This window comes from Aulonocara sp. 'chitande type north' Nkhata Bay, linkage group LG15 (assembly GCF_057382095.1).
Source record: "Aulonocara sp. 'chitande type north' Nkhata Bay isolate Kocher_YH1m ecotype deep benthic linkage group LG15, A_spYH_male_GT1.1, whole genome shotgun sequence".
Lineage (NCBI taxonomy): Eukaryota > Metazoa > Chordata > Actinopteri > Cichliformes > Cichlidae > Aulonocara > Aulonocara sp. 'chitande type north' Nkhata Bay.
Genome location: NC_141358.1, coordinates 16,997,319 through 17,024,248, shown reverse-complemented (window position 1 = coordinate 17,024,248; position 26,930 = coordinate 16,997,319). Strand labels below are relative to the sequence as shown.

Sequence of the window (26,930 nt, the reverse complement as noted above, 5' to 3'; positions counted from 1 at the left end):
GAAGTGTGAGACGGTCGAGTGTTTACGCCAGCGCCCGGTTATATTTTAGATAGCAAGGAGCAGACGGCAGAGTTTCACTCCACCGAGGGAACTCATGACGTACTACCCGGCTTTCTTTAGACCACGAAGGCCGGGTCCTCAGGTGGAAGCGGCCTCTGAATTTGGACACCCCCGCTGTTTCCGGGTCGGCCAAACATTTAACGTATTTTATCCGATAAATAAACACTGTAAAATGTATTCCCCCCCAACAGCCCTAGTATGGCCACAACACCTCACTCTTGGAGCACTTTTTTGCCACATGTATCGCAAACCACGTCTCAGCTGTTTGTGGAGGTAAAATAAGTCCTCACATGACTCCAATTAGGCTCAGCCATTGTTGTGCGTGTGCACGCCAAGGGGCGCGAGACATTTATACAGCCGTATTTCGCACATGACTATGAAAGGCGGAAGAGGAAGTAGTTCCTTTGAATGTAGACAATCCGAATTATATTACTAAAATATCGATATTTTAATGTGAGAATCGATTCTAGACCATAAATGATTGGTATCGGAGGAATCGATATTTCAGGATCGATCCGCACATCACTACTCAAGATCCTGTTGAGACTTTTCAAAATAAACGTAATCACGTGAAAGAGCAGGTTATTTGCAGATGAGAAGTAAAAAAAGAGCGGCCGGGTGCTAAAAAATAAACCTTAGACTCAAACGTTAGGACAGGCTTTTCCCCGCAGCACGCCGTGTAATAAATACTCACAAAGAAAACGGCAGCCGTTACAACTTATGTCTAAAAATGTGTAGTTTCATGCATCGGTTAAAACACTCGACTCCAGCTACATGACGCGCAGCTGGAAACACTTCCTGCAAGTCGAGCTTCCCGAGATTCACAGAATTTACAGAAAATGTTGCATTTTTGTGATTTATATCGTTATTGGGACGATAGAATTCTTATATCGGGATATGAGATTTGGGTCATATCGCACAGCCCTACTATTTAGTGCAAAGAAGTAAAACTACATTCTGAAAATGTTCACACCACGCAAACTGTTAATTTACAAAACGGATAGTGGACACTCTAACATTCAGCAAATGATTCAGCACAAATTTCATGGCAATCCATTAGCTGCTGAGAAATTTCAGCCATCACTAAAGTAGTGGACAGAAACTGCACAAAATACTAAATTCATCATCCACAGATTGAATTTTCTAAACCTGTATGACTTTAATCTAATGATGGAAACACTGTGTTTTCAAGTATTATCTTGCCTGTTCAGTCCACAGCATTATTATAAGGTAGAATTATCAGAGGGACAACTCAGACTGAGCAGTTTGGAGATAATGTTAGAGAGGCATGGCTGAGATGGTTTGGACATGTGCAGAGGAGGGATAGTGGATGTATTGGACAAAGGTTGCTGAATGCTGTGCTGCCAGGCCAGAGGAAAAGAGGACGACCACATAGGAGTGAAGGAGGACATGCAGAGGACTGGTGTGACAGAAGTGGATGCTAGGGACAGTTTGAGAAGTGCACACAGAAATCCTCTTCATATATACAGAGATGTACCACAGCCAAACAGATGAACACGCCAAACCTGATGGACATTCTGTCTTTGGCAAAGTCTGACAGTAAGACACAAATGCACACGCTAAAGCTCTATTCAAAGCAAAGGAGTTTATGTCTGCCCCTCTTTAATTAAATTACAGCTAGTGAAATCTCAAACTAATCAATAATTAAAATACAGTAAAAAAAAGAGACTCTATGGCTATTCAAACTGCTGCAACCCTAATGAGAAGTGTGTCTGTGTATTTGCTTATGCAAAACGAAAACAGAAGAGGGAAAAACTGAATGTGTGTTTGTGTGGTTTGTGTGTCTGCTGTAATGCTGCAATCCTTTCTCATTTGAAATGTAAACACAATATGATTAAAGTAAGTTCAAAGTTAAAGGGAGTATGTGAGTGTTTGGAAGGTGTTTGTGTACGGGTGGGCCTGAGTGTATGTGTGCGCAGTTGTGGCAATGCAGCATTTCCGCTCATTTAAAATGTAAACATGCCGTGATTAGAGCCAAGACAGAAGTAAAGCCATCATGCTAATGAACAGCTGTACTGCATGTGTGTATGTGTGCGCATGTTGCATTTGTGTGTGCGTATGTCTATGAGTTTGTAAGTGTGTGTCACAGCCATATAATTACATAGTAGGATTTAAAAGCCAATTAAACACTTAAAACGTGGATGGAATCATATTATGCTATCTAGTAAACACAGGCACGCACACAGAGAAAAGTGTGTACAGTATTATTATGTGTGTGCATGTGTGTGGCTGTGCATGCGCAGCTGTATGAATGTGTGTGTACATTGGCATCAGTGTTTGTGTATCTGGTGTGTGTGTGTGTGTGTGTGTGTGTGTGTGTGCATGCGCACGCGTTTGTGATAGCCACTAATTAAGTCTCTAATTGCTGCTCTCAATCATCCAGTGAGCTGCGACACAGTCTCTCTTTTCCTCTCTCAGAAACAAACACGTGCGCGCACACAACCATAATCACACAATGATTAGGCAGAGGGCCAGAGAGCTGGGAGCAACAACAAGAAGAGGACAGTTTCATCACAGCCAGCCAGAATGGGTTGGTTTAGTAACTTTCTTTTCATCACACAAGCCATAAAATTTTCATAGTGGAAATCAAAATATTTCATTATTTGACTACACAGTTTTAGAAAGAGCACACTTGTTTGTTGTTCCCACCTAATATCAGCAAAGGGGAGGAAGAGCCACTTATAAATAGATTTATTTGTGCTAAGCCTAAGTAGAATTCAATTAGAGTTGCTCAGGATAAAGTGACTAAAACTAGAGCCACACACGCACATATATAACTATTTTATATATATAACCATTTTCACCAACAAGAAATTTTTTTTTTTTTTAAAGCTTTGACTGTCTAACTGGAGCAGTTATTGAAAGGGAAAACACAGAGAACAACACATTAGACAACAGGGAGCGACTGTGGAAACAGGTGACAAACCAAGCTGCACTCAAGATCCACTTATTCGCTCGCTATGGAGCTTTTATCAGCAGATAAAGTTTAGGTGGTTACCATGGAGCTGCAGTGTTTTTAGTTTTTCTGTTAAAGGGTTGTGTCTTTTGTCCATACTAAAACACCTTTTTCCAGCCAGCATGAATACAAGTAATAAAAAAAAAAACTCAGAATAGGGGAAAAAAAAACACTTTTGTGACAGCAAAGTTTATCTAAAAATGAGAGTTCAAAAACAAGTGAGTGGAGACTGTTTGAAATCGGCAGCTTTTTCTAATGCCAAAGATGCAGTGGGTTAAAAAAATATCTTGGTGATGGCACACTGCATTGAATTGTGTCACTGATGTTTACTTTGTTAAATGTGAAAAAAGGGGAGTAGCTTTTCTTTCTTCACAGTTCATCCTACACTGGACCTGAGTCCACCCGCTGTCGGCAACAACCTGTTTAACCTAGTGCCCACATAGCCAGTTCACTGCTGGCTGGTCCTTGTAAACAGAGGCTTTACAAATAGGCTGATTTTCCCACAGCCAGAGCCATGTGCCAGGGATAACCACATCAGGGATATAATCTCAGTGACATACACAACCAAGAGTACAAACGATTGTTCGAAACTGTTCATTTAGGATAGTTCAAAGTCTTTATAGGGATAACTTGCACATAAACTAACTTCATTATTCGAAACTTTGTCCATTTTATTTAGATTCCACCACTGCAACACACTACCAGAGAAAAAGTGTAGTAGTCCACTTTAAGGCTAATATTGAAACAACAGGGACTAAATGTGGTGTCAGCTGTAATAGTAGGTAAAGAAGAGCATGAAGGGTTCTAGTACAACCAAAGTGTCGAGCAAAAAAGCACTTCTGGCTAAACAAAAGCTCAAAAGCTACACGTTCAATTCTCGTCCACTCCCACACGGAAGACTGCTAATGGCTTGGAATCCCTAAACAAAGCAGTGAAACCTCTTTTATACTTGAGTTATCATCTGTTGTGTTTATTTTGTGTTGAGTCAAAGAAGAAAACTAATCACAAGCTGGTCACGAAGCCACTGTTGACAGAGCTGAAGGAGGAGATGCAGCAGCTGCACCAGCAAAAAAAAAAAAAAAAAAAGGAGACTGGAGCTGAATTGAGTGACCTGCTAGTTACATATGCAGAGTATATATTTGTGTGTGAGTGTGTGTGGGCGCATGTGTGCGTAAGACAGAGCCAAAGAAAGAAGCAATCTGCCTGAAGTCGTCACTGCTGGAGGAAACCATCTGGAAAAAACTGCAAAGTCCTGAGAGACTCTTTTACACCAGCATCCCGCTTTTGGACAGTACTTATCCCTAAATCTGTGGCTACATGGATAATATATGATTCGTGGTTAAACAAAGACACCACATGAAGAACTCAAACAAACAAACAAATAATAGTGAAGAAATACCTTTAAGTTGTGAAAATATTTTGGTTCAAATTAATTGAAAATTAATTTAAAGGTGCTGTAAGCCAATATTATTCTATTAACAGTGAATCAAAGCAGCAGGGTTGTTTGAATTCTTAAACCTACAAAGATTTCCTTCTGAGCTACAAGCTTGTTGTTCTAATTTTCTGAAATGCAACGTTACCGTTCTGATTCACCGCTCTCTTTCCTCTTATCAAGACACAGCAAAAATTCTTTATTGTTTTATTATTTATTGTTTTTTCCTTTAAACGCCACTCTGCAGTACATACTTAGCACCACAGCAACGAGCTGGTGAACAGGAGCTGAACATTTACCATGAAAAAATATATTTTAAAAAAGGCCAATGTGGAAAAAAATCTTTAAAAAAAATTTTTGAAGCATGAATCTGTGTATGCATGAGCAATGCTGCTCAAGCTACCATTTGTGATTGAACAAGTACAGTACTTTTTCCTCCAAGCTTCTACCATGACCTGGATGACTGAGAACCCACAATAAGTACAGTATTGTGCAAAGATGTTGATCCGTTCTTCTCGGGAGGAAGAGTAACTTCTTAAAGTGTTCCTGATCAACAGTTTTCCAGGCTTTCTAAAGGTCTTACAAAATGTCTATTTGGATATTGGCTGCTTTTCACTTATTTTCAGTCCTTTTCTTGTAGCAGACAATTTTCAGAAGAATGTTTTTTTCTTCCTTTCTTGTATGTTAAGGCCATAAACACTGAACTATGAATCACTCAAGTGTAAAAAACAACTAGTTTGAAATTGTATCGTTAGGCAATGCTTGGCAGTCCGAGATATGCCAAGCAAACAAGAGATAATCCAAAGAAGAAGTGGCAGACTACAGCAGATTAACAGCATGTAAGAGATTCATCTGGCCCCTCAGTTTATCCATGTACTGTTCAATAAAGCCTCATCAGAAACCATCTCAGTGGAAGAAGCAATTTTTAAGTAAGAGGTGTGCATTATTGCACAAGAAGCAGACATTGCAACAAGGCATTGTCAAAATGTATAAAGAGATGTATACATGGAGTCAAGAAGCAGGTACAACAGTGAGTGCCTACAGCCATCTATAAAACATAGTGGAGGATCTATCATTGTTTGGGGCTACATTTCAAACAGTGGTGTTGGGTAACTTGTCAAAACTGGGTATTATGAACAATTGTGAACACAGAACAATGCCATCAGATTTTGATCCATCGGGCAATTCCATTTGGAAAAAGCGTCTGATTTAAAACTGCTTCGTTTTTCAGCATAACCATGATCCCAAGCACACTGCTAGGGCAATAAATGACCCCGGACCTCAGCATTTTTTAAACAAAGAAGAGCTTTGAATGTCCTTCAAGAAGCCTGGAGAACTATTCCTGAGGACTAAAAGCAATTCTAACCTGGCTAAGAGAGTTCAGGCTGTGCTGAAGAATAAAGGTGCTCATACCAAATATCGATTTTGTAGTGCATTAAGCTTGTTAGAATGGTACAAACTGTTTTTACCTTGTACAGTTTATTTCACTATAATTATGTGGTCACATTTCAATAAATAACTGCACATATTTCCCATTTTCCTAGTAAAAGAAAGGCTGGCTCAAGATTTTTGTGTAGCACTGTAGTTCATGTGCACATGAGCTAGATTGTGCTTTAGAAGCCTCTTTTGCCACATGATGCTACTCTTCAAGGTAATGGAAGAGTTGCTTGCCAACTACCTACAAAACGAACAAAGCCAACTGAGTTGTTGCACCCAATTATCTTGGTAGGTGCTCTCTTTATCACCGTGGTTAGCGATGCTGCAGCCTGCTGGATCTGTCTTTATTGGTCAGGCAACACTTTACTCCGGCAGCTGGCACAGAGCACTGGCAGCTGGCCCATCAGCGACTGTGTTTGAGGTACGTTTTCCATTAGTGATCTTACAAGGGGGTACTAAGATGTTTTGTTTGTCTCACTTTGAAAATGTCACACTTTCAAAGAATAATGATCGAATAGAACCAATACAAGCTGTTTACTCCGAGTAAATGCTGAAATGAGTCTTGGTTGTAACGACACTGCTCTTATCACAGTAATTACTTTATGTGCAATTCAACTTCAGTGTCATTCTGAAGATGCTGCATCTTTATTTAAATGGAGTTTTTAATGTGTTCTGTCATGATAATTATTCATTTCATTACGTTTTCATACTCTTCTGTCCCACTCTCCCGAAATGTAATAACCCAAATTTCCCATTGGGATCTGTTACGTGTAATATTCTCTAATTTAATGAAATGTGCTCTAATGACAGATGAAACTAGGGAGACAATAGACAGATAAATCCTGAAATCCCAGTTGGCAGGATATAGAGGAAGCTAATAGGGGAGAGGTGCTTCTCATTTCTGCTACCTTTAGCTCCGAGCAGTGTGTCCCTGATGAACTGCTCCAGGTCCTCGGCTCGTTTATGAATCCTGTCAGCATCATCCTCAACCTGCTCTCCATCAGCAGACACCTTAGTGGCCTGTACACAAAGACATATACGTTATAAAATAATGAACAACTGCTGAATAAGTGAACGTATCGACTTCTATGGAGCGGAAAAAAGAAGGATGAGATCTTCAACGTAAAGGGCGATGAAAGCAATACATAAGCACTATTGATAATACTGTGCAAACAAATATAAGGATAAATGAATTACTGACATGAAATGAAAACAAAATATCAGACATTAACATGTTCACAAAGGACCAGGAAAACAAGAGACGGATGAATTTTTGACAGACATGAAAACAGTTCCATATACACTCAATGTACATGTACACGCACACACTGACAAAAAGAAAGTGTAGGTAATTACTGTTGTGATTTGACAAGACGATGCTATATCATTTTAGGTGGTTTGTGTGAGAGTATGTGTGTACGTGCGATGGGGTGTGGGGGATAGTATTGCTGTCAACAAATGTCAAGGCCTCAGCCCCTAAAAGGCTGCAGCTTGACAGCACGAATGTGAGTGTTATTTTTCTCCATTTGGTATTTTTAGGTCCCCTCCACTCAAAAAGTGTTTTTTTCCTTCTGTGTTGGTAAACTACTCTTACAGACAACTTTGACTCTCAAAATGGTAAAAAATGAGCGCGTATTAGACAAAGAGTTTGTAGAATACTTCATTATTTATGTGGTATATAAAACTTTAGAGTGTTAACTTTTCATCTTAATTACTTTTATGCATGGACTGATTCTCAAACAGGTAGCGCAGCCCTGAACTTTTATTCTGTGGCATCACAGAATAATAGATGGAATAAACTAGACTCGATTTATATATCACTCTATGGGCTTTCACACACATTCAAAGAGCACTTTAATCTGTGCACTTAAGACCTCTATCTACCCCGCATTCACACCAAGTTTAGAATCACCAATTAATCTATCTTTGGAAAGTGGGAGGAAGCTGGAGTACCTGAAGAAAACCTACGCAGGCTCAGGGAGAACATGAGTAGGTGTCAGGTGTCCTCCGTCCTGCAAAACCCTCAACTAAACCAAACTGTCTGAAACAGACTGTTTCCAGCTGTATATTCCATGTGAGATATGAAAACTTTGGAACTCTCTGGAGTTCATGTGTGACAACCACTTTATTTTATTAATATCCAACCACTTAGCTACTCATCCGCGCCCAGCTGAGCGATATAGCTGGCCAAAAGAAGCAACACAGAGCTCCAGAGGGTGGGAAAGCTATTCATGACATCAGGTTTGCTTTGAAAAACAAACCATCAAAGTGAAACTGCCATGATAAAGTCCTTAAAATGCCCTTTAAGACATTTTTGACCAACTGGTACAAGTTATTCTGCACTTCATCTTCATTATTTTTGCATAGTATACACAACTAAAAAGAAACATGCATGTAAAAATATAGGATTTAAAAGTTGTGTAAAAATCTGCTTTAAAAATTAGTAAAATGCTCAAAATATGCTTCTCTGACCCTCAATAATACTGGTATATGTTAGCATTTAAAATCTAGATTATCTCAACAAAGAAAGGAACAAAAGGCAATCGACATCCAAAGAAGAGCTTTGAATCTCATTCAAGAAGCCTGGAGAACTATTTCTGAAAGAAAGTTCAAGAAAGCTTGCGTAAGAGAAGACTTTTAGAATTGTACAAACTCGATTTTTACCTTACATCCTTTATCTGTATTTATGATTGCATGTTTCAGTGGATAGCAGCACTTAATTCCCAGTGTCTCAGTACTATATATCTATATTTTGACATCCCAGACAGCAAAAACTGTTACACACAATGCTTTAAACTATGATCTCAGTGCCTGTCACAATGTGTATTTGCTCTCCGGCTGCACACAAAGAAAGAGTGAAACAAGGATAAAGACAGGACGAAGGCAGACAACGATGGAGACAAAATTTGAGTCAAAAGAAAAACTCAAAGGTTTTTACCCTGCTGTGTAGCTGGTCCATCTCTGTAACCAGCGATCCCAGGTTGGAGTCAGCCAGTTGCAGTAATCTCTCTGGAGCTTTCTGAGGCGACAACATGTGCTGCCAGAGAGAAACAGAGAGATGAAGGAATTATGGAGAGAAATGTCTGACACATTTTGGCCCTGGGCTAGGCTTTTGAACTGTCTGGCTTTGTGCCGTAGAGCTAAAAAGAAAAGAATAAACAAGTGCGTGCAAAAGGCAAGGAAGACATAAATAATTCAATTGTAAACACATCTGATAAACATATTTAAATTGTCTCAAAGTGCAGTGTGTATTAGCAATATAAATGTGGCAACTTTATGGAATTGTAATTAAGCGCTTGGAAAATTTTGAAAAACTCACTAAGGAGTGTTAATGCAGGATAATCCTTTACCTACAGAACATCTTAAGTGAGCTAAAGTGAGTGTCTCAATGTACGACCATATATTTGATTACACAGCACTTTAAAATGCTTTCTACTTGGTTTATTTTTTACAATAAACCAAGTAGTAGTTATAGTACATATTTTCTTTGTAAAACCTTCGAAGCAGAAAACATTTCCATTCAGTCATCTAGCCATCTTTGCATCCTTCTATACTGCTTGTCCAACTTAGTAGGCTATTTATGCCGCCTATTAGTTTAAAAAGTGTAAAAAAGTGGGGTACGCCCTGGACATGTCACCAGTCTATCACAGGGCTGAAACACAAAAGTACATATTTCCCTGTGGTGTGTGTAGGACTCACTGTGACTTGATAATTGTACCAGTGGTCTTTAGACCTCAGGGGGAAGTAATGAGCCCACTAGAGACTGACACATCATAGTGAGGCCAAAAAAAAAGTTTCACTAGAAAAAGAAGGCAGCATTTGAATGGTTCACAAACAGAAGCAGTCGAAGTATCATAACATGTCATGCACATGTTAATCAGTAGATTCATTAGATAAGTTTACCATGTTGTAGTAGTGTTAGAATGCACAATGAGTATCAGTATGCCCTACATAGAGCATTCAAGTAACGCCTCATAAAAAGTAGTATGCAACCAATGGTCACAACCATTGGTAACATTAGATACCAGCATCTGCTGTTCTAATAAAAATTGTAAAAGAGTAAAAAGAGAAATGCATCATAACAAAAGGAATAACAGGCTAAGGAGGACAGCGAAGCAAAGTAAGTTACAATAATCAAGTCGGGCGGAATTTAAAGGGAGTATTAAAAGTCTCAAATTACTGGGTGTAAGACAAGGCACCGATTAAAATGTTCCTTAGATGAAAGAAACAAGATTTGGATCTTAGAGCCTCACAAAACAAAACAAAACAAAAAACGATGCAAAGGTTCTCAGTAGAATATTTGATATTGTTGGCAGGGGGGCTGGTGTAATGACCGACCTCACTGGAGAAAATTCCATGTCCTAACACAAGAATCTCAGTTTTTCCAGAATTCAAATGGAGGAAATTTGAAGGCATCGAATTGAGGGACGCCACATATAGGTGGTCAAAGTAAGTCAAAGTAATGAAACCACTTGTAGTTATGACATGGGTTAAATAAAAGTAAATTCCAACTACTCTCACACATTTTTTTTTCTTACCTTGAGCTCCTCTGTCATGTTCTCAAATCGGTACAACACCTTATAAGGTGGTGGAAGGGGTGTCGTCAAAGTGACCTCATTGATGATGCTTAACAGGCGGTCCATATCGCTGATCAACAAACCAGAGCACTCATCATCGCAGGCTGGAGAAACAAGTAAAGACACACAGTCAGATGTAAGGCAGTGAGTCATGAGGGCGACTAAAACCACAAACAGTCATTATGGGTTTGTGTCTGTGTGTGAGCTGACATGTTAACTTTTCGAGAAAGTTTGAGTTTTGAGTGCATTTTTACAACTGAATGTGTGTTTATATGGGCGAGCTCAGAAACACATCAATAAGGGACTGTGGTGACTGCTTGTGTTTTTCTGTTTAAGTGGCTCTGGCATCAGAAAGACAGGGCTGGTGATGCATGAAATTCAGCGCGCAGGGGCAAAAGTGCCTACTACAAGTACACACTGCAGGCTAAAAACACACAAACAGACACCCACACACACACACAAATATGCACGGCGCACACCAGGGAATTCACTAAGACACACACACATTCTCCTATATCGCGTGTGTATGAATTTCTTTGCCTTCTGCAGCCTGAGGCTGATTTATTACACAAATTAAAATTTCTGACAAGGGAAATCAAAGAAAAATTAAATAAAATAAAAACAGTTTCTACTCTATCAATCTCTGACAAAACAGCAAAACACAAATAAATCCATGCGTTCATGCAGTTTAATGCATACACACAAACCCACACATATATGCGCACACAGTGTACTGTATGCAGACTACATTGTGTATGTGGGAGTAAATAGCTGCTTGTCAAATCAAAGCTATTCAAGAAGCTCACTGATGAAGGATTGCATTCACTAACTTCAGCACTGAGGGAAAACATTTTGTACTACAGAGATGGAGCTTGTAAGCAGTATGTTGAAGTCTGCTGATAGTGGATTTTAATAATGACACACAATATTATCCTACATGTGTGAGTCACTATACAACGGCAGTTGTTTTATCATTGCAAACATTTCCAGTGTGCCATTGAAATGATATATGTATTTACACCAAGCAAGTGTAATATTATTGTGTAAATGTTTTCTATTGAAGTGTGATAATAAAATAGTAAACTTCTATTGATATAGTAAATTATATGAGATTATAAGAGTTGTAAGGGTTACAAATGTAATGCAGTTTATGTAGTAGGTAGGTTTTGTAGGTGTCAAAACACCACTGAATTTAAAGGTGTGGCACTAAGCAAGTTCACAGAAACAACAGCGCAAATGTCCCCACCTGTGTCTTTAAAAAAACAAAAACTTTATATACACAGACAGAAGAAAAAAGATGGAGATTGAAGTTTGATTATAACATGAAAGTTATACTAATCACCAAATTTATGGCCAAAATAAGCAATTTTCTAATGACTTTACAGTCAAGTATTTTTAAGTTTGAAAAGTATTATTTCAGGGTGGGACAAAAACCAAAATGAATCTGTATATCCCTCAGTTTCCCTCATGTGATGTCTGGATCCATAAAAACAGGACAGTGATGGTCAAAATGTTCCACCCACCAACGGTTTCCATCTTCTGAATACTCAGTGATCAATATATCGTGTTCCCAATTATTTTGCATCAGACTGATAAGTCCAAAGTCAGTTTGTCTAAATTAAAGTTACAACACTTAAAATATTTGTCAATTTTTGACAATGGGAAAATTAATTGAATTATTTCATTTAATAGGGAAGCCCATTGCAGTCACATTGTAATTCAGTTTAATCTAATTTAGAAATAAGCTATATCCTGACTTATTACATAGCTATAATGCTATCCACCTGTTAAGATCAAGCACTAGCGATTCTGTTGGTCAGGCTTTGAACGTCATGTAGTGATATGGATCTTGGTTTTAAAGTTTATATAAAATGCCCAGCAAGTTTCTTTTCCATTATTAAGCAGATATAGTCTTTAGTTATAACTGTACACCATGATACTGTATAGTTTATTCTCAATTTTCTTCCTGAATTTCTTCTTCTTTGGGTGCGTTTACTAATGTACCCATTACAAAATCTATTGACATTAAGGGGCAATTCTTAGCAAACAGCATTATACAACAAATTTAGGAGCTGCATGCATGTCACTACTTCTGACTCCAAAAGTGCTCAGTGGCATTGGACAGAATGGGAGAAAGGCCAGATAACAGAAGGAATGCAGAGTGCAATCACTCTTCAACAAGTGAACAGCAGTGTGATCACTCCATTCTCTGTAAACCATCAGGACTTGGGATTATAGCCTGGACGTAGAGTCGAGCGGTTTGGTGTCAGGAAGCATTGCGGCACACGCACTGCCAATTTATGAACACACGCTTTGTGTCTGAACACAAAGACCTGAGCAAGCAATTTCCTCACTGACCTGACAGCAGCAATTTCACATCAACCTCTGTCTTACTACCCTTTCTTCTGTGCTCTCACTTGCATACATAGACTTCCTTCTAGACATGCTAATGGCACCAAATTGGCCCTGCCATTATGGTCATATTAAGTTTAAATTAGCTCCAAATGACATTGAAATTATTTTCTAAATGACTTGAATCTGACTTCTGCCACAATCTCCTGTCTCCCATGGCAACTGGAGAAAGGAGCTCTGACTGTTCATTTGCATTTCATTGCCAAAATAAAGTAAAAATCACAACATCAGGTGACAATGAAGGGAGGTGAGCCACCAGAGGGAAGGGAACAGAAGAATAGAGAAGAAAGAGACAGAGAGCATGTCTGTGGGGTTCATGAAGCATGACACCCCATGCTGTTACGCTGGGTTACTTCCACCACTGGTGGTAACTTTCACTGCAGATTAATCTTTATAATAAAATCTCTCAACTTCCATTTAAAGGTAAGTGCATAAAAAATTTCAGCCACATTATTTCTTCATTTTTTCATGTTTTACACTAGACCACTCTGAAAAAAAAACACAGTAAAAGATGAAGGGAAAAAAATGAAATGATGAAGAAAACAAAAGAATGAGTAACCAAAAGCTGTGCGTTAGTCTTACAGATGATCCCAGATGGTCCACACACATGCCTATCCATGCACTGGTCACACGTCATCCCAGATGCCCCAACCCTGCAACGGCATTGGCCCGTGACAGGGTCACATGGTCCGGGCAACGCACCCCACAAGGAACACTTACACTCCTCACAGTGGCCACCTGGTATCCTTGGATTACCATGGTAACCAGTGGCACACCTAAACAGGGGGGATCACATAGAGAGAGAGAGTATTCAAATCTAACCAAATTTTAACATATGTTAACCCCACACTGTAAAGAGATATCACAAATTATTTCACCAGCAAAATACTCACAGTGGGATCCCAAGGTCTGAGATGTTTTCATGTAAACCTCAAGTGCATGTCATTACAGCAGAATTTAGGCATAACACATACGAGGATATTCTAAATATTCAAATCAGTGCAAACAACTGGCAATGCATTTCCAGGTTTGGCTGGTATGAAGTTGAAGTTTGGCTCTTTGGGGATGGGCATGGGGCAACTGCCACTACCACTTCTTTCCATATAATGTCTCTCTTAAAACTATCACGGGTCGACTAAGACTTTTGGATTCCACTTTACATCAACTCGTATTCCCTGTATTGGTCTTTGCATTTAAATATCCATGCAGTCCACATTAAAAGCCGATGATTTCCAAACTTCTATGCTTGTTCATTTCTTTGTATGTGTCTGACCTCTCACAGTGTTTGCCCTCATATCCTTCAGGACAGGCGGTGCAGCGGTAGTCATCAAACCCCTCTGCTACACAGGTGGGACTGAAACTGGATATGAAAAGAGATTTTTCACAGACATTACAAAAGAAATGTTAAAACATTTGGAGCATACAGTCTATTTATATTACAGAGGAGAGAGGACAGAAAAGATAAAATGTGCATAAAATGACAGATTAATATTGTTTAAAGTTTGTAGTGATAGGTTGCAAGAAATTTTACTTATTCTGTGGGTTGGTAAGGGGGCAGGCGCAGGGTTTGCAGTCATCAGGAGAACCTCGGACCACGCCGTAGAATCCCGGTGCACAGCGTTCGCACCGATCACCCTCTGTGTTGTCTTGACAGTTCTACCAACACAAATGTGCACACATAAAAATAATGCTATGCATGTATGCGAAGGCACTCTATTTACCTTTAGTCATTCTCCAACTCCCCCATGACTCTAACCTACTCCAATATGTAGGTGCAAAAATATCCATCACCCACCACCCAGAAATTCCTGGTGTGTGCTGGGATGGGAAATAAATACAGAATGTCATACTGAGCATAATGAAGGCAACTTTAAGATGGTGACACACACACACACACACACACACACACACACACACACACACACACACACACACACACACACACACACACACACACACACAAAGAAGAAAACTCATGTTGCCTCTCCAGAAAGCTTTTCATCTCTAAAATCAACAGATTTTCTAATTAAATTAGCAAAAATTAACCTACACTCCCATTTGGACATTATTTTTGGAACTCACACCTGGCACGATAAAAAGCAAGACACCAAATTTGCTTGAGCAAGATGATAAAACATTTTTTGGAATCACTTACAGGCATTTGTGGGCTAATGGGAATCTATTCAAGGGCATGTAGACTAAAAAAATCTACTGTGTTTCAGATGCTTTAATAAAGAAGAAATCTGTATATCTCTTAAGCTGTGTCTCCCATGTTTTTCAAGTTGACAATGAATAATTGAAAAGATGACAGACCGGGTCACCTGTCATTACCTCCTTCATTACTGACAAAACAACACTGAAGAGGCTTGTTTTTTGGTGAGTGAGATAATTATCCTGGCACCGCTGTTCGAGTTTCATCAATACCAGAGAAGTAGAAATAATAGTAGCATACCTCCCTGCTGTCACTTCAGTTTTTGGTGCTAACAACAGCCTTTTCGAACACTTTTGTGCTTAGCTTTGATGTGGACACTTTAGAGACTCTCAGTGAAATGTTTGACAACATGTTGACAGATGGGTCATTTCACTTTAAATCTCTTCAATGTCAAGAACCGGCCGTCTCTTTGATTTGCTTTTTTCTAGAGGGAAAGATGAACACAGTCCCTTTTATTTATCAGTAAATTATCCTAGCCTAAGGATAATTATCCTGGAGCTGGCTGGAGCCTATTCCAGCTATCTTAGGGCCCTAAAACAGCTGGGACATGCCCACCCCCCACCCGCAACCCTGAAAAGGGTAATCGGAAGAGAATGGATGGATGAATTAATTATTAATTGAGAAACTTACTATCTTAACATACGTATACACTCACCAGCCATTTTGTCAGGTACGCCTGTTCAACTGGGCATAAATGCTAAGATTTAATCACCCAATTACATAGCATCAACTCAATGCAACTAGGTATGTAGACATGGTCAAAATGACCTGGTAAGTCTAAACTGAGCTTTAGAATGGGAAGAAAGACAAATTAAGTAACTTTGAAATTACGATGGTTGCTGGTTTTGATGCGCTTTGATAGTCCGAGTATTTTAGAAACTGCTGGGGCTTACACCTGTCTGAAAACAGAAAATATCCAGTGATCAGCAGTTCTCTGGGTGAAAATGCCTTGTTGCTGTCAGAGGACAGTGGCCAGGCTGCTTCAAGGTGATAGGAAGCAACAAGAAGTCAAATCACCACTCATTCAATCAAAGGTTTGCAGAAGAGCATCTCTGAAGGCACAACACATTGAGACTTAAAGTAAAAGGGTTAAGGAAATACAGAAACACATTGGGTGCCACACTAATCACCTAAGAACAGAAGACTGAAACTACAAGGATTGAAACATGTTGTCAGGTCTGATGAGTCTCAATTACTGATGTGACATTTAGACGTTAGGGTCAGAATTTGGCATAAACAACACGAAAGCATGGATCCCCCCTTCTTCATGTCAGCAGTTCTGACTGATGGATTTGGTCTGTTGGTCTGATATGTTCTGATAACATGTCATGTCACAAATGAGGTCACTGTACTCACAAGACCTCCACAGTCACCATATCTCAGTCCAATAGATTAAGATCTGGGATGGGGTGGAATGGGAGATTTGTATCATGGATGTGTAGCTGACAAATCTGCAGCAACTGCAAGGTGATGTTGCAGTAAGGATTAAAATCTCGGAAAAATACTGAATGTCTGAGTCAAAGAATTAAGAGCGTTCTGAAGGGAAAAGAGGTCTCGCCCGGTACTAGCAAGTTGTAACTAATAGAAGTATACAGTGAGTGTTGATTGCTCTGAATCTCTGTGGGAAATCATTACTCGCTTCTTTTCACCACCTACAGTTGCTGAGCCAGTACAAGCTTTTGCACTGGTGAACTTTTATCTAAGACAGACCATTTCTGAAAAGAAATATAGTTGGTCACACATAATAATGTGTGACCAACTATACTATGGTCTCAGTCCCATTCCTGCATGATGAGGTGCTGTGAGACCAAGAGCGACCAGCTACAGTAGCTGTTAGCCGACAGGTGCGATCTCACACGTCAAAGACTTTAAAAAGCTTCCTTCTTCAAGAGCATCTGAAATACTAATTTTCCTCGCAGGATTTCACTCTTGCTGTTGTTCAGATAGCCTCATGGGTACAACAACACACAGAGATCTAAATATATCTAAAATATTTTCATATCCACAGATGTTTCTGTTTATTTTGTAATTTATTTTTAGCTATGCTTGTTATAAAAGTCTCATACACCCACACATGCACACACACGGACACAGTGTCTATTCCTTTGTGCATTCTGGTACATCTCATGGCAAAAATATGGCATGTTTTTTATATAGAGTAATTCTGTACAATATGTGCAGACTGTAGGCACTTAGGACACACAACAAAATACCCCCTATTCCACCTCCACCCTCAAACACTCACTGTGAGCTCAATCATTTTAACGCACACAATTTAAACGGCAATACATATTGTACACAAACACGCACCTCTCTCTTTCATATCCCCAGGGTCCTGTCCTATGTGTTCGGATTGTTTGTTATAAATAGGAACTTCAATCAGTACAACAGGAAGTCGCCTCTTAACGAGGCAAGTCATTTCCATTAACTTCCTGTGTTCCTCGTTACCTCTAATTACCACAGAAACAAACTCGTTTAGCATTTTCAATTTAGCCCGCTCGGTTAGAAAATGCTAATGATGCTGCTGTTATGGAGAGCAAGATAGAAATGGGCAAGGAAAAAACGTCTGGAAGGCAGAGAGGAAGAGGGTGTGAAGTAGTAAAAAAAAGAAAGAGAGAGAAAAACAAATTGGTAAAACCAAGGAGGTGTTAAGGAGGATTGGGGAAAATGAAAAATGAGAAAACTAGAAACAAAAGACGGGCAAGAAGATGAAAGAAGACAACAGAGGAATAAATATATAACTAGGGAAAGGAGAACAGGAATTTAGGGGATGTGAATGAGGTGAAAAAAGATAAATTGGAGGAGTGGCAGAAGGAGGAACAACACAAGGAATGCAGAAGAAAGGCAGAGATGAAAGTCATGGAAATAATGGAGAAACTGACAAAAATTAGACAGTAAAAGAAACTGAAAGTGGCAAAAAAGTCAGTACATAACCACACACTTAGGGTTTAAAGTTGGAATATTAAGCTGAGCAAGGACAGAATTTGTATAATTACCATTATTATCCATGAATTTATGGTGAATGTTTAGGACTTGTGGTTTAAATCCATATTTGGAAGGGAATTATTGTTCCTTTAAGAATGAAAGCAGTTCAATTTTCCTTTAAAATGACAGTGGGCAACAAATACATTGATGCATTACAACCTAAACAAATTGGAATGAAAACACTGTTTAGCTGACTCTTTCAGTTGTCCTGTTTGTATGTCCTTAAGCATGTCAAGCAAACTTTTCGGAACAAAAATGAGCTGCACTGGACACAAACCTGAGGCATAAACATGCTCTGGGATGACAGCCAGCTGCCACGAACAGCTGCAAGTAAGATGCAAAAGGGTATACAAGGCTCCATGAGAATTCAACCACCCCCATTTGTTTGGAAAGCTGTTGATATTACATTTAGCATTCTACCATTCAAGTACGATTCATTTTTACATTAACTTCATCGCTTTACTCAAACATACTTTTAGTAGTGATAAACGGAGAGTCAAGGTACTCGGTGTAGTGCACAATATTTACAGTGTCACCCAGATTGCACTGAAATGTTTTAACTTAATGAGACTAATAGTTAGTAATAGTACATAAATCACTTTCACAGAAAAGTGGCCAAGGTGCTAATTCTGACATGATGCCAACACGTTAAGGTGCCATTAGATTAACAGAAATTGAGAACATGTAAGAAATTAAGTAAGAAGTTGTAACTTCAACAAACAAACAATTCTCTGAGTATAACCTGTCAAAGCAGGCGATTGGGAGAAGAGTATCAAAACACTAGCTGTTTAAGTCAAATGGTTTGTCTGTGTGCACACGTTTCTTGTCACCTCAGTGTGGTAGATAACTTACATTAAAATCTGAAAGTGAAAGAAAAGGTTTTGGATTTTTATGAGCAAACTTCCAGAAATTCTGGGAATTTCTGACTACATGATGAACAAAAATGTGTACTGTTATGTATCCGAGTAAAATAATACTGAAATTAACTAAACAAGGTTTAAAAAACTATTTGGTTTCACACTGAGGGCATGCATATGAGCGTGTGTATTTTCGCAGAATATGAGGACTCATCGGTCCAGCAACACACTATGCAGTTCCCTAATCTAACATAGGTAAATACAACACAGTTTGAGGAACTAAACCCATTTCAATAAATATTGAACATCTATTTACAGCAAGCCATTGATAATGTGTTAACTAACATAAACCTATAATTTTATCAATACTGCCCAAGATGATGTTATAAATCTCCTTTGATGACTCACGCTAGATTAAAAATACAACAGCGACTTCCTTACGACTCACAAAAATCAGTGTCTGGTGATGGTACTGAATTTTTTCCCCACTGGAAACTGATTGCAAGTAGCTGTGGAGACCACTTTTGACGGCAAGGATTGCACAGGTCACTCGATGGTACCCAACCTGTCTCCAAATGATCACGGTCTTACTCAGACTGCAACTTGAGAAAGTGTTTTTTAATGTAGACAGACTGCCAACAGGTTACAGTTGAAGCCAGTATGCACCGATGCGTTTAACTCGTCTGCAACACATCTCTTTGTAATAGGATTCATTTGGTCATTTTGCAGCTAAATCGCAGTCCTGCACCAACTATGTCACTTTATGTGGAGGAATTTTTGAAAATTTAGCACAGTTAATCAGAAACACATGCAATGCAATTCTTATATTCAATCACAAAGAGACAGGAGTCTGACTCTGTCTTATGCCCTTAGATTGCTAAAGTCAGTCTGATGGCAACTGACCATTTGTAGACCTGGTTTCTATCATTGAAGCAACCATTTCAAAGGCAACAAGATTGTATGTTTATTACACAAAGTTGCAATAACTTTGTCTCCAACCACTGTTTTCTGTCATACAGCCATAGCATTATATACAGTAACTACTTGTAACTAATAGCCCTTGCTTGAAAAAAATATTCAGACATAACTTTGGGTGAGATCCACAGAAGAGGAAATTACATAAAATATGAGAAAGCTGGAGGTCGTTAATTATTGGAGGGCTAATTACAGTACCAGACATCCTTTCCAACACACACCTACACACCTATATGGCACCCTCATCCACCTCTTTCCTCCAGAAACTGCTCAGCATATGGCTCTAGGATGCTCTCCAGCGGTAGAATGCCCACACACACACACACACACACACACACACACACACACACACACACACACACACACACACACACACACACACACACACACACACAGTTACCTGGCATATGGATGTCTCAGGGTCACAAGAGGAGGAGTGCCCACTGCACTGACACTGAACACAGCTGCCCATGCCTGTAGCCGTGGGCACGCTGGACGCTGGAGCAGATGCCAGGAAACCACTGCGAAGACGGTAGAATCCTGCAGCACACTCCTGCACGGAGAGATAATGGGAGCAAAGATTTAGATCAGAGACAAAGATTAAAAATAGAAGTAGACTTTTACAGGTTTGATGAAGTGTGCGTTCCCACGGTAACATCAAACTGTGCCTGGCACTGGAACACACTCACATAATAATCCCCAATCATTACTTCTCTGGGCAGTTGTTGACCGCTCTCTTTTTTTTCCACACACACAAAGGTGTCTCCCTTCAGTAACTTTTGAACACAGGCACACACCCTCATGTACCTGCCAAATGCACACACACACACAAAACTGCATCCATTCATACACACACATACAGACACACACATGCAAGGTAACTCTCTCTTCCTCTCTCTCCTGCTCAGTAATAATTAATGGAGTCCATTTAAAGAGCCATCTGTTCCCTGTGCTAGCACTAAACGCCTGTTTAAAAATACTTTATTAACAACGTCGGCAGCTACAAATAGAAATGGCCATCTGTCAGCTAAGCCCTCAACAACCTGAACATTTTAAGTTTAGATGCCATTTTTAATAGTATCTGTAGCTTTTAAGTTATTTTTTTCCAGAAAATATGTGCTCTGAACAACTAATAAAATCCAACAAAGTGAAACAGAAGTTGAAGAACACAGTTAAAAGTTTGCCAGAAGACCTTGTATACCTTTAAGATTAACACAATAATGCCTAAACGACTTTCGGGCACTGCTGCCTAGCAGAATTAGCCAGAACTGTTGTGTCAGTGTATCATAAGCTGTGTCTTCAAAATCCTCATTAGACTAAAGATTGAGTCACAGCTATAAGATTTCTGCGGCTTAAGCAAAGGAGCTGGATGCAGCTGAAAGTCATTTGGTTGGACAAAATCGCAACTGAGTGGAGGAGATGCTCAGTGAGGCTTAATCCTGACTAACCAAAGTAAAAGAATAAAAAACAGAATAGAAAAACAGGAGGGTCTGAAAGGCACCGACAGGCTTAAAATGCTGAGCTAAATGTAAATTAGAAACTTTTGAGATAGTACTGAAAGCCATGTCTGTGCGCCCATTTTCCCCTCATTCTTTCTCATTGTGAGAGAAGCAGGAAAAAAAAATTCTTCCGAGCTCTGAAGGAAGCAGCCAGTTCAGCTCACTCTGTGATTAATGTTGAACTTTTATTAATTTAAATAGTTTTTCTTGTGATTTTTTTTGTAAGAATCTCACACTATCGTACTTTTTTTTTTGTCTTTTTTCATTCGTTTTAATGTTGCATCCTTTTTCTCAGCTGCACTCAATTAATTTCAACACACAACTCATATTGGGTTACAGGACCCAGCTAAAAAATGTGGCATCCCCAGGCAGAAGCAAAAAAAAAAAAGAACAATCTAATATCTCCGCTCATCTGTCCAAAGGACATTGCTCAATAAGTCTTTTGGTTTGTTCAGATACTTTGCAAACCATGCTGCCTCATTTTAGAGAGATGTCCTCGAATCTTTTCTATATGAGATAGTCTCCAAGTTTCACCTGTTTTTAAATTTTAAATGATTAATAAAAATAAAAAAAACAGTTACTTGCAAATACTATGGAGCACTATACCCACCATCTGTAAGCTGTATATATTTACTGAGCTTCTTTTACAAGACCTTTGCAGATATTTGGTCTTCAGATGTGTGGTGTCATGTGTGAATGCATGCAGGTATTTAATTGTGTCCCCACCTCACAGGAAAGTCCAGAGTATCCAATTGGACAATCGCACTTCTCTATCTGGTGGGCTTTCTCGCTTTCTTTGGTTGGTATGCCCTCCTCGGCCACTGTCAGACTGACCTCTGAAATACTGGGAGAAAAAAAAAAATCAAGAATCTTTGAATTTATTAGTTTAATGAACAAAACTCTAAAAAAGTAAAGTAAAAAAATAGATTTTAAAAAATTGCATTATTGCACCTGAAAACTTTTACAAAAGTAATGTTTATTTAGCCATTGTCCCAATGTGTGGAGATGGAGGATTAAGTTGTTCTGTGTGTGTGTGTGTGTGTGTGTGTGTGTGTGTGTGTGTGTGTTACCGGCTTTGTCTCATCAAGTTGCCGTGTGATGCCTTAATTAGGATGTAGTCCACGTAGAACAAAATGTCCATAAAGTCCTCTCGAGTCATAGTCCGTCCATCTGCAAATTTCCAATCATGCTGCACACACACACACACACACACACACACACACACACACACACACACACACAATCAACATCATCACTGCACTCAGTTTAAGAAACCCTGTTTGCATGGAGTAAAATAAACAATTAATTTTAAATTACTCCTACAGTATTTACTTCTACTGCTGCTACTACTACTATGAATTTCCTTATCACCTCTAAACCATTACTGTACCTCTGTCATGTCAATCTCATGGCGGGTGAGCTGACCAATCTGGAGTCCTGTTATGTGGCGTGTCATCACCATGTTGTGGTTAGGACCACCTTTAATAATGACCTGAGGCTCATAGGAGGAAGGACCGGTTTCTTCTCTGGCCTCATAGTACACAGCATATTTCAGCTGCCCCCCATATGCTGTGATCTTAAGAGAAACAATGACACAAAACAATCACCAACATTGTACTTATTGGATTTTTGAGCATTATTTTTGAGATTCTCTATGAATACCTTGCCGTTTTGTCTTACATGCATGCAAAACAACGGATCTGTACGCAATATATGAATGTATAATGAACGGCAGGTGTGACATGAGTTTTGCAATTATATTTGGAAAGACATGATGTTTGTTAGCGTCTATCACTATACACACACTATCTTGTAAATACCAAAGTAAAATCCAAGATGATACAAACAATAAAAAAACCCCACTGTGATATTTCCTACCATAGAGCCTTTGAACTGCTCAGGCAGTTTCCAGTAGTATGGTTCAGACAGAGTTGAGGTGATAAGTTCTGCATGAATGATGATCTCAGGATGTTGGAAGCTAACTCCTGTTCTCGTCTCCACGGCGTTGGATTTATCCACCAAGGGGAGAACCGTCTGCTCCGGCTTCAGTGTTAACTGGGATACATAACCATGACAATATTAATGCAGTGGCCTGTGGAACCCAGCAGAATAACGCCAAAAGATATAGTTTAAGAGAATAATCCTGTTTTCTGTTCATACTGTTAGGGTACCTGATTGTACTGTTAATTAGAAAATTAAATAGCATAATACAAATACTTAGAATATGTACAACAGTTACTTTCAATGGCATAAGCCTAAAGAATGTGAACATGCTAAAAACTTTCTAACGAGCAGTGAAGGAGTCTGTGTTCATTGCGTAGCCTCTAGTATACAAGTGAACAGAATGTGTAACAATAACTGGACAGAGTGGTGTTTCTTGTCCTGTTTATCCACATACTTTCTTCACTTCCTGACGATGCTGACTCAAACAAAGCTCTTTCATCACCATCTTTTGATCTTTTTGCCATTTCAAATGGCTTTTGTCTGAGATGCCCAGACAAAATTTCAGCTTCTCTTATTTTTTTTTCTGTTTGCCGTCTTGTAATTGGGCCTCCAAAACGGTCCGAATGGAAGCACTTCCTGCACACACACTTGATTGAAACATGATGGGAGTTTTTTAGAGAATCCTTCAAATGAGATTGAATAGATCTTGGTGTACTTCTCATCCTTTGAGGTAGGTGAAGACTTATCTGTGATATAACAATAACCTTTACTCCCGCTCTGAACCTAAATGCATTAAGAAGAATTTCTTTACCGTGTTCACACTCTGTCTTGTACAAGGGAACACCTTCACTCTCAAAAATGTGTTTAAGCGACACATTAACAGATTATTCATTAAAAAAAAAAACCCCACTAACAATACAGAAGAAATCTCCTTTTTTCCTGTGGGTTATTAATGAGTGAAGGAAGTGTTTGTTTCTTTCTTCAGTAAATTGATAATTTTAAAATTTCTTCTCTTAGTGATCAAACTTTGTTCCTTTACATTCTAGATATAATTTAAATCTGATGTGCCAAGCTTTCTCTTTGATATAATATTTCAGTTATTACAAGCAGTCTGGAGAAAAACTACCCCTTTCATTTCCATTCTCTCCAGCTCTCATTTTATGTGTATATATTTCAATACTACTCGAATAATATCACAGTTTATTATTGACTGTGGTTTGTGGTTCAGTGAAACACTTTAAAAAAAGATCCATCTGTCCAGAAGTGTTGATATGTGGATATTGCGTGAATAATATTGAGGCATTATGGAAGGGGTTTTTTTTTGGTGTGGTGCACAGATTTTCTGGAATCTATTAAGTTACTAAAGCATGGATATACTAGGAATATTGCCTGTATAAGTGAGGTAGTCACACATGAAATGGGAAACTGCTCGCTTCTTACTTAACTGTTACTCATAAGTTATTATTACATATTACTATGGCATACATTAATATAGAGTAATGGATTTCTAACAAAAATCTAAATAGAAATCAAATTAATGGTAAAAAATACAGTTTCGTACTGTCATTGAACAATCTGTGAATACACACCTCATCAGATATTAAAACACATTAAACTGCTGCCTTCATATATCTGTTTAAGTAACAGCGTATCATTAAGAATGTTTTTCTTTTTAATGCTCTAATCTGAGTGTTTAGTGTGTCACGGCGAATGAGGCAGGCCAAACCATAATGCCAGCATGTCACAGGTAGCAGTCTATCTATATTACAATATGTATAATCATGTGAAAGTTTTGAGCCACCCCTCATTTCTTTAGATTTTGCTAGGAAAATGAGAAATTTATTGAAACATGTGCAAACATAAATTTAAATATTGTATTAAAGCACTATATAAACTGAGTTTGTCCAATTCTAGCTATGTTTGGTAAGTAGTCTTCAGGAATAGTTCACCACGCTTCTTGAAGGAAATTCAAAGCTCTTCTTGGAAGGTTGACTACCTTCTGCTCCAGTCTCAGTTAGGGGTTAGGGTTAGGCTCTAGGGAGGCCAATCCATGACTGATTGTGTTCCATTATGTGTTTTTCTATCCAGGTAGGGTTTTGCTGTATTGGCAGAGTGTTTGGGATAACTGCCAATGGTACCAACAACTCTGACGGCACTTTTCTGCATTCATGATTCTATCGATTTTGACAAAAACCCTGACTCCATTGCCTGAAATGCAGGCCGAAGCATGACAGGGTATTACAGATCGCTGTAGACACTCACTGTTGTACCTCTCTCATGTCCTTCCGCATATATACAATGATTTGAACCAAAAATGTAAAATTTGGATTCATCACTTTACAAGACCTGCTGCCACCGATTTTCTGCCCAGTTCTTGTATCTCAGCTTTCCTTCCTAAGAATAGCTTCTAGATCAACAGTGGATCAACTGAAGGACCAGATTGTCAAAGGAGCTTGCAAAGAAAAGCGTCTGGACTTCTTTAAGTTGCTTGAAGACGTTTCACCTCTCATCCGAGAAGCTTCTTCAGTTCTAAGGTCAAATGGTGGAGAGTCCCAGATATAAACCTAGTGGGAGTGACCCCCCACAGAGGGACAAAAGGACCCCCTGATGATCCTCTAATCGCCTGAGCCAAGGTGGGAAACTGGGCGTGGGTCCCAATCAGCCAGAGTTTCGGGTGTGTTCATTGTGAAACCTGGCCCCACCTTATCATGCGAATTCCTGAGGTCAGATGGCCCAGGATGTGAGTGGGCGTTAAGGCGTCTGGGAAGGGATCTCAAAACTGGATTATAGATGGCAGAGAGTTGGTGTCGTAAACCCCCGCCTCTGTTCAAAGATGGTCGCTCACAGTGGACATAGATGGCTTCTTTCACTCCTCTTTCAAACCATCTGTCCTCTCTGTCCAAAATGTGAACATTTGCATCCTCGAAAGAGTGTCCTTTATCCTTAAGATGCAGATGGACTGCTGAGTCTTGTCCTGTGGAGGTGGCTCTTCTGTGTTGTGCCATGCGCTTGTGAAGTGGCTGTTTGGTCTCTCCAATGTAGAGGTCTGAGCATTCCTCGCTGCACTGTACAGCATACACCACATTGTTAAGTTTGTGTTTTGGCGTTTTGTCTTTCGGGTGAACCAGTTTCTGTCTGAGCGTGTTGCTGGGTCTGAAATACACTGGGATGTCATGCTTGGAGAAAACTCTCCAGAGTTTCTCTGATACACCGGCTACATAGGGGATGACAATGTTGTTGCGTCTGTCCTTCTTATCCTCCCTCGCTGGTGTCTGGTCTTCTTTTCTGTGCCTCTTTGCTGACTTTAAGAATGCCCATTTAGGATAGCCGCACATTTTGAGTGTGAAGTTGGTCCTGTCCTCCAAGGACCAACTTCACACCCGATCAGATCTGCACACTGTTAGACCTCTGCCTCACCACTACATATTTCAAGTACAACGAAGGCCTTTACAGACAAAAACATGGCTGTGCCATGGGCTCCCCCGTGTCACCTATTGTAGCCAACCTTTACATGGAGGAAGTGGAAAGGAAGGCTCTTGGCTCTTTCAAAGGAAGAGTACCCA

The 26,930-nt window shown here is 39.3% G+C and overlaps 1 protein-coding gene across 1 annotated transcript in view; it reads right to left on the bottom strand.

Moving 5' to 3' along the window:
• lama2 (laminin, alpha 2) overlaps positions 1–26,930 on the bottom strand; it is a 231,722-nt gene that overhangs the window by 48,714 nt on the left and 156,078 nt on the right. The window contains exons 28-38 of the mRNA XM_086264682.1: positions 23,302–23,478; positions 22,814–22,999; positions 22,494–22,612; positions 22,150–22,267; positions 20,325–20,477; positions 14,427–14,551; positions 14,169–14,255; positions 13,478–13,671; positions 10,445–10,587; positions 8,845–8,943; positions 6,815–6,926 (exon numbers count right to left, since the gene is read on the bottom strand). Of these exons, the coding sequence (XP_086120808.1) occupies positions 6,815–6,926; positions 8,845–8,943; positions 10,445–10,587; positions 13,478–13,671; positions 14,169–14,255; positions 14,427–14,551; positions 20,325–20,477; positions 22,150–22,267; positions 22,494–22,612; positions 22,814–22,999; positions 23,302–23,478 (1,513 nt within the window). The remainder of the gene's footprint in view (positions 1–6,814; positions 6,927–8,844; positions 8,944–10,444; positions 10,588–13,477; positions 13,672–14,168; positions 14,256–14,426; positions 14,552–20,324; positions 20,478–22,149; positions 22,268–22,493; positions 22,613–22,813; positions 23,000–23,301; positions 23,479–26,930) is intronic.